Below are 8,717 nucleotides of genomic sequence, written 5' to 3' on the forward strand. Positions count from 1 at the left end.
AAAAATTAAAAATTTAAAAAATGAAAATAAATATTTAACGGTAATATTACCGTTTGAATTTTTTTTTTTTTTATTAAAAATCGATTTTTTAAAAAAAAATGAATTATTGCGTCATCAGTGACGACGCCCACTCGCGGGCCAGCGAGTGGGCGTCACGCACGCATGGGGACGTGCCACGTGTCCCTGGCGCGTGGCGAGACAGCTCGTCTCGTGTCTCTCCGAGACGAGCTACGCGACGAGACGGTCGCGAGCTGGAGACGAGATGGGCGCTGCAATGCGTCTCGCGGGGGTCTCGTCTCTCCGAGACGAGATGCGAGCCCGGCGCGAGACGCGTTGTGGATGGTCTAAGAGACTGCGAGAGAGATCGATAATAAGAGAGAAATAATTAATATACACGTGATAAAAAGTAAAGATTCATGTCAACTTATAGTGACAGATCAACATGAAAATATATCAAAATATTTAAAGTACATATTTTTAGAATAAAGAACATATCTTTAAAATTAAATTTATGATATCACGTGATATACTTTACACATTTATGAGACTACTTTAAATTCTTGGATAGTAAACATCGCTACTTTAGGGTCTTAATTCTTAAACTAAAAATATTTACACATTCATGTAAGTAAATATTGATGTGTGACATTAATTAATTAATAATATATGGTTTCAAAAATTATTTTTTTACAAGATTTAATATAAAAATATTTACACGTTTATGTATCAATAAAAATTGATGTGTGAAATTAATTACTTAATAAATTTGTGATTTATTTTTTTTCATAAAATTAACAAAAAAATATATCAACAAGTGTCATAACTTAAGAGAAAATCATTAAAAAACGTGAATTAAAATCAATAATACTCAATGATATTATATACTTATTATACTATAGAATTATTTTGATTCTTAGATTGTAAAGATTAAAGATCATTAATTGTAGGCAATCAAATTGTGGGAAGATAACAAAATTATAACCTATGAGAAAATCAGCAAAAAGACATGAATGCAAAATATTCTGATTCTTGAATGGTAAAGATTATTAATTCCTACTGCCTCCGTCCCATAAAGCTATGTAGTAGAATAAGAGTTTCATATTAAGAAGATTTACGGGTGTATATAATTTCTATTTTTTTTTGAACTAAAACAAATTTTATGGAACGAATGAAAATAATATAATGGGGCAAATTTTGTGGGACCTGGGAGTATTTGACAAAAGTCAGAATTTTGTTTGCGTTTTGCCATCGAATGAGAATGACTAGTAATTACTGAGTAAACCATTTAATCAAGACGGATTACGACGGCTTAAAATTGGATTAAAGAAAAGTAAATAGTGGTCCCATACCATTTGGCGTGCTGTAATCAGATTCTCCCTCTTCCTCTTCCTCTTCCTCTTCCTCTTCCAATTCCTCTACGAGCCTACGACCAGTTGGTTGGTACCTGCCTACGAATCTACGCAGGAAATGCGTTCCTCACCAACTCCATTTCCAGTTTCCTCTCTCCATTGTTCTTCTATTCACGCGCTTTCTCTCGCCATCACGAATTTAAATATCCTTTACCAAATCTGTTTCTTTACTCCTTTCACTTTTTTGACTCTTCGTCGTATAATTGTTCCTCAGGTAACGTATTACTCCTACTTAATTCCATTCCAGGTTTTGCTTTCCTCTCTGCGGCGTGGTTAATTTTGAACCGATTTTCGCCGAATTACGCTTCCAGGTTGATGCTGGAATCGGTCGTTATGACTCAGGAACTCAGGCGATCATTTCGTAGAATTTTTGTTAAAACGTGAGTACTGCTTCGTGAGGATGTTGTTCCGATTAATAAACAGATATATTCTCTGTGATACTCATCTTTATTTTTGGAAGCAGAAACATGCATATTTTCGTTTCTGTATGTCTCTATTCTGGTTTCATTATAATATGATGTGCCTATTTGTACAATGTAAAATTAGTCTATGCATAAGGTGACTGAGGATATGTGCCTAATTACAGTACTTGAACTTTGTAAATATATTCGCATACTAATACCTTTATCAATAATCACACAAAATATGCTCCGATTCCAACTTTGGGCTGAGGATTTCCAGGAATGTGAAGGGATTGAATTTTGAATAATCATTTGCACTACATGCTTTCTCCTTATTGTGTCTTTCTTGTTATTGTTCAGTGAAGAAGCTGTGGTTGGTAATTCCGAAGCAGTACAAATTTTGAAGGATTATTACATTCCAGATTACATACTTCTTCCTGATTTAGAAATCGAACAACAAGCTCGTGTTCCTGAATGTCCTCTGATCGTATTCATCAACACAAAAAGTGGGGGGCAGTTGGGAGGTGAACTTTTACTAACATGCTGTAGTCTTCTTAACAAAAATCAGGTTTGTTTCCAGTTTTGACTGCTCAGGAATGGACTACGGAGTGAGTGCAAGTTTTTCTCGAGGACCTTTAGCTTAGTTTTACTGGTATTCAGGTGTTTGATCTTGGGGAAAAGGCACCTGATAAGATGCTCCACCAGCTTTATTTCAATTTGGAGAAGCACAAGCAAAACGGCGATAGATTTTCTGCTGAGATTCAAACAAGATTACGTATCATAGTAAGTGGAATAGTGTATTGATGAACATACTTATGAAAATAGAGTTTTTGTTGAGCAGTGCCAAAGATAATGACATAATATTTGACTAAATCAAGAGATCTTAACAAGATCACTTATTTTTTTACTTCTTTCAAAAAAGTCTTACCACAATAATGTACTCCTGCTAAATTCATTTGTTATTCCAGGTTGCCGGTGGTGATGGAACAGCTGGGTGGCTCCTTGGAGTGGTTTCTGATCTTAAGCTATCGCATCCACCTCCAATCGCTACTATGCCACTAGGGACAGGGAACAATCTCCCTTTTTCATTTGGTTGGGTAAGCTTGGACCTTACCGTGGCCTCAATTACAAAATGAATAACCTCATATAATATTAAAATCCTTATAATTTCAGATGGAGAACGTGCCATGTATGTGCAAATTATCTTATGCCCTTGGTGCATGACTCTATAGCTTAACCTTTTGTCTATATCTTTTAGTAGACACCTTTCATTTGTTTACCTGTCCAATAGCTTCTAGCAGAAAATTGACCATGTATATTGTTATGGCGGAATCTTAATATTATCAATTTTAATGCATGAGTTTATTTTACTTGGTGAATTTCCTTGTATGTCTGACTGACCCCTCCTTCAAATCTTTTGTATTAATCAAATTTCATTCTGCAATTACCTCATCTGCACGTTTTCTACGTGAGCTGTGATTCTACATAGTCCATCCTGCATTTTTTATTGTTATCGGTAGCTTATACTTTCCTATTGTTAAAACATATATTGTCCTAAATCTGCTTCCTACCTTTAAAGGGGAAAAGAAATCCTGGAACAGACTGTCAATCTGTGAAGTTATTCTTTAAAAAAGTCAAAGGTGCTAAAGAGATGAAAATTGACAGGTAGATGCAGTTTCGGTGTCCAAGTTTTCCTTTCAAGATAATGCATGTTACCATATTTTGGTAATTTAAGCTGTTGGGTCAATGTTAAATTTTATTCTCTATTCAAGAGACCCATTACCTCTTTTGTATTCTTTGTTTTGATGCAGCTGGCATATTCTAATGCGGATGAGAACTCCTAAAGATGGTTCATATGAGCCTCTTGCACCTCTTGACCTTCCGCACTCCTTGCATGCCTTCAAACGTGTATCCGCCACAGATGAAATGAATGAGGTACTAAGCTACTCGATGCTTTAAATAAATGAAGACAGAGCCCCAGTGAGAGAGAGAGAGAGAGAGAGAGGAGGAAGATGAATATTAATAATATGGGCTTCATCATTTATCATCTTGTTTTATCACCTATTTATCTGTTTTATGATGACATTGATTAGTTGCAGGGATACTTGACTCTGAAGTGTACTAATCACAATGTGTATGTTTCAGGAAGGATACAACACGTTCAGGGGGGGATTTTGGAATTATTTTAGCATGGGTAAGTTCTTGTATGTTTCTGCTATTTCTCCATCCTCTGATTCCTCTCTTGATGTTTCTAGTTATGAAGAGTCCCTTGGTGTATTTGAGATTCTTTTGAACTTTTGCAGCTTCCTAACCTTATTTCTTCAGCAGTTATCTTCATATTGCCTTATTAAAGTTAGTTTGTTCCTGGACGTTTAGATAAATTACTTTAAGTATTTATGAAGCTTAACATGTAGTCTGAATCGCTTAATTCTGTTTAACTTTCCTTCAAGTTCTCATTTCTGATAATATCATCGGAGTATGTGGAGGTTCAGTATTTGTTTCTATCCATGTTCCTTTTACCAAACTTAAAACTCACTGCAGTATTTTTATCATAATGTGTTGAGTGCTATAGGCTGGAAGTATGAATGAGTTTGATATCGTACAACAGTGAGGAGCTTATTATGATGGATGGAAACTAGATAAATTTATTAAGACACAAAATAACTCAATTCATACTTGGAAGGTACATGCAGTATATTCTGGAATCAACCATTCCATTCTTATATATTGAGTCACTCTTTGACGTGAACTGGTGCTCTCTCAAGTCTCAAGCATTAACAACTAGCACCTATGTATTCTGCTTTTCTAAATGCAGAATCTGCATTTTGTATTTGCAGACTAGATACTGAGAACTATGGTTATGGTTTAAAGTAACAGGGCTTGATTTTGGCTTAATTTATGCTCCAAATATGGAGTATTTGGAGTTATTTTTAATTTATTCCTAATTTTATTTTGCTCTGTGTGTGTGTTTTAAATTTATATAAGTCATATGGTTAAACAAGACTATTTTACAGGCATGGATGCACAAGTTTCATATGCATTTCATTCAGCGAGAAAGCAGAATCCGGAAAAATTTAAAAATCAATTAGTTAATCAGGTTCATATCTGTCTTCTATACTTGCTTCCCTGTTGCATGATCTAACATAATGTGACAACTTAGAATGCTACTGTAGCTGGTGCCTTCTATCTCAAGATACTCCGTTCCTATATAAGTTAATTATAAGAGGACCTCTCAAACGCTAGCCTGAAATTTCCTGTATGCACATCTCGTTTAGATAACAAGGCTTTGGATAGAGTGGATACATTTCCAATGAGAATATGTATTGTTGACTTTAGAAAGGTAAAATATGGCATAGTGATGGAGATTAGTCAATCATAAAGGGGAATAAAGTTACGGATATTGTAGATGGTATATGGTAGAGCATGATTCTATGTGATTGAAAGTGAATAAGTAAGAAATGAATCAAAATATGTTTCCGTTATGAGAAATGGCTGTACATGAGACCATGAATCAAGTGCTGGCTCTTCTCCTGAATCTTGTCAGTCTCACATTCTGGTACTCCATAAAACTTGCCAAACTAGACTGCTTGCTTGTAAACTTCTCCATCTTTCCTATTGTATTAACAAAACCTAGCATAGTGATTCAGTTAATTAAGTCAGTCAAACAATGTTATTTAGTGCAAATCAGGGACTTTGTTTTCAATTATTAAATCAGGATGTTATTGTTATTTTAGAAAAGCATATATGGTTATTCCACTCTTACATCTTTGGCAGAAATTTCGGGTGAAAATTTGTTATCTTTGTTTATTAATATTATCATATTGTTTTTCAGTCTCATTGTCATTGTTAATTTATGTAGACTACATATGCAAAGCTTAGCTGTACGCAAGGATGGTTTTGTGCATCCCTGACACATCCGTCTTCAAGGTAACATCACCAATTGTCCTTCCTATCTGATTTTTTTTTTGTTTTTATCATTTTAGTTTCCATTTCTAAGGAGTCCTGCTCTCCCATGATTCTTAAACTTATATTGCTTTTTAGTGTATTCATGTTCATTGGTTGACATCAAGCCCACATCCACAATGTCAGAATTGGGAAAGAAACAGATGCATTGATGAATGGGATGCTCCTTAAATTCATAGTTTAAAAATGTTTGTTTTTCCTTGTTCTCCAATTCCCATGAATCTTAATGCTCTGATAATTTCCTTCCCTAGTTCTAGTGTGCCAATTTCTATCTGCATCAGTTTTTTCTGTGCTGGGATAATGTGTTGTTTCTTTATCTTCCAAAGTTTATATAGTGAGGATAACAATCCTGTTTGTTTATTTACAGAAATATAGCTCAGTTGGCAAAGGTTAAAATCATGAAAAAGGCAGGACAATGGATAGATCTTGACATACCACGGAGGTAATTCTTATGGATTTATATTGTTTATTTCCTCATTCAATATTAGGTTTCTTCTGACCTGGGATTGCTATTTGTAATTTTGCATACAGCATCAGATCCATTGTTTGCCTTAACTTGCCTAGTTTCTCAGGAGGTCTTAATCCTTGGGGAAGACCTAGTAAGCAGAAGCTTCATTCGGTTAGTATTATTTGATTTTATCCCACAATCATATTCCAAATAATGTGCTAACTTAAGCTCCCCCCTGTTACCCAAAGAGAGACTTAACTCCACCCTATGTGGATGATGGATTCTTCGAAGTGGTTGGATTTCGAGATGCGTGGCATGGACTTGTATTGTATGCTCCAAATGGGCATGGGACTCGCCTAGCACAAGTAAGTGATAGAAGCATTTCTCAAACTTTAATCAAGTCATCTTGATTTGGAATGGAAACTCCATATATAGCCATTCCTTTATTCAATGATATTTATGAGTTAATTAAGAGTTGTGTTGTTTGTGTATAGGCAAACAGAATCCGTTTCGAGTTTGAAAAGGGTGCTGCTGATCATGCGTGCATGAGGATCGACGGGGAACCATGGAAGCAGCCCCTCCCACAGGATGATGACACTGTCATGATTGAGATTTCGCACTTCGGGCAAGTTAGCATTCTTGCTAATAGACACTGCCTCTCAAGAAGTATCACAGCACCATATTCGACAAACAGCTCCTTACACGATGGATGCAGCAGTGAGTACGAGGAGGAAGAAGAGCGAAAGAAGTTAGGTGCAGCCAATACTTTTAGATTGCCAGATGACTTTGACATTGCAAGCCTTAGTTGAAAATCTTAGATTAATTGGAGATGACTTTAGATATATAGCATCTAACTGTAGTACAGCTCTCCACTTAGTTTTGTGTATATTGTACAGATGCATCTCTCTCTCTCTCTTATCTACTTCACATTAACCGACACCGAAGATATAAATCGAAACTAGTGCAGTCGCAGAGATGAACTAAGTTGAAGAAGAAAGTAGGTGGTAATGGAATTGATATAATCATAGTATATACTGTACAAATGTGTATACATAAATTAATCAATTGGGGCCCCAACAACTCAAATACATAACAGTTCTAAGAGACTCCTCCGATTGAATCAATGGCATCTTTGTGATCGTCATCGCCGCCGGAGATAGTTTGTTAGAGTGAGAAGAATAAGATCTGAGATTGGCTTTAGCGCGCTGCTGAATAAGTCGGAAAGCATAATTCCATCTGCAGAAGCCTTGATCCTTCAGCGCCTCCACTGCTCCCACGCTCGCTGCTACTAACCAAGCCTTGCTTGTAGAGCTCATTTTTTATGAGTAGAGATTAAATAAATTCGAATTTAAGTGAAGTTTTTTATGCAGTGGAAGGAGTGGGTATTTATATTTATACGAAGATGGAGATTGATCAACTTAGTTTCAACTTTCAACGGGCAAGCCCCTGCTTTAGAAAATACTAGAGGCCATGAATCTGGGGGTTTCATTCAACAGCTATGTGAGTGTTTTTGTGTATTTGTGTCGTCTTGTTGATGGTTTTTCTAAATACAGCGGCAATACCAGTGGTGTGACGTGGCAATGAAAACAAGGGGCTATTTGACAACCGGGCAGTGCCGGTTAACCGCTATATATATATATATATTCACAATCTTAGTTTTCAACACCATAAAAAACAAATCTACATTTATCTCTATAACTCAAAATCAAACAGTAGTAGAATGAGTTCAACAAGGTTATTAGCGGCGAGCATCGGGGCAGTGGAGGATCAGGGTTTCTGCCGATGGAATTATGCATTCCGGCTTCTACAGCAGCAAAGCCAAGCCAACTCCAATCTCAGATCTTACATTAATAAGCCCAGCAGAGTCTTGGCCCAACAACATGAAAAGTCGAAGCAATCGGAAGAGTCTCTTAGAACTGTTATGTATTTGAGCTCTTGGGCTCCCAATTAGTCATAGTCATACAATTCATCGTCATTCTTCACCAATTTTGTATATACCACACGCAGATATTATGTACTTTATGTTTCTCAAATTTATGTAAGTTGGAAATTTATTCTCCATATGCTACCTATCCTTTTCTTTATCATCTTTCGTAATTGTATCGCCAACCTTATAAATTTACATCTATTTAAACTTCATTGTCTTCATATTATTTCATCAACCAGTCACACACTAGATTTTCAGCTAAATTTTTCAGAAGATTGTTTTAAGGAAAACTATGATAAATACTTTTTTTATTTGTAATTTTTTTATAAATAAGAGCACCCGCATCGCCGTCTCGATGCGGGCTCGTCTAGCTGAGGGCGATGTTGGCTCGGGCTCATCTTGCCCGAGACGACCCAGCATCAAGATGGCGATGCGGGTCTCCTGTCGCGTCCCGAAGCCCTCCGCCTCGATGAAGCTGGCAAGCTCTGGCGCGACGCCCACTCGCCGCGTCGTCATGCTGACGCAATAATTTTTAATTTTTTTAAAATCGATTTTCCGAAAGAAAAAAA

At 36.3% G+C, this 8,717-nt stretch overlaps 1 protein-coding gene across 1 annotated transcript; it reads left to right on the top strand.

Annotated features, from left to right (window-relative positions):
* The first annotated feature begins 1,372 nt into the window (after positions 1 to 1,372).
* Positions 1,373 to 7,122, top strand: LOC121804960 (diacylglycerol kinase 5-like). Its single transcript, XM_042204692.1, has 14 exons — positions 1,373 to 1,623; positions 1,721 to 1,789; positions 2,171 to 2,378; positions 2,471 to 2,593; positions 2,779 to 2,907; positions 3,390 to 3,475; positions 3,622 to 3,745; positions 3,956 to 4,004; positions 4,825 to 4,907; positions 5,670 to 5,737; positions 6,141 to 6,215; positions 6,305 to 6,392; positions 6,470 to 6,586; positions 6,716 to 7,122. Exons 2-14 carry the CDS (start codon positions 1,725 to 1,727, stop codon positions 7,028 to 7,030), a joined length of 1,530 nt encoding a protein of 509 aa, XP_042060626.1. The 5' UTR covers positions 1,373 to 1,623; positions 1,721 to 1,724; the 3' UTR covers positions 7,031 to 7,122.
* Positions 7,123 to 8,717: the final 1,595 nt, after the last annotated feature.

The sequence above is a fragment of the Salvia splendens genome, chromosome 5, assembly GCF_004379255.2.
Source record: "Salvia splendens isolate huo1 chromosome 5, SspV2, whole genome shotgun sequence".
NCBI classification, from domain to species: Eukaryota; Viridiplantae; Streptophyta; class Magnoliopsida; order Lamiales; family Lamiaceae; genus Salvia; species Salvia splendens.

Coding starts and splice junctions, on each gene's coding strand:
- LOC121804960 (XM_042204692.1), top strand. CDS start 1,725: ATGCTGGAATCGGTCGTTATGACTCAGGAACTCAGGCGATCATTTCGT. Junction 1,790..2,170: donor CGTAGAATTTTTGTTAAAAC/GTGAGTACTGCT, acceptor GTTATTGTTCAG/TGAAGAAGCTGTGGTTGGTA. Junction 2,594..2,778: donor AAACAAGATTACGTATCATA/GTAAGTGGAATA, acceptor TTGTTATTCCAG/GTTGCCGGTGGTGATGGAAC.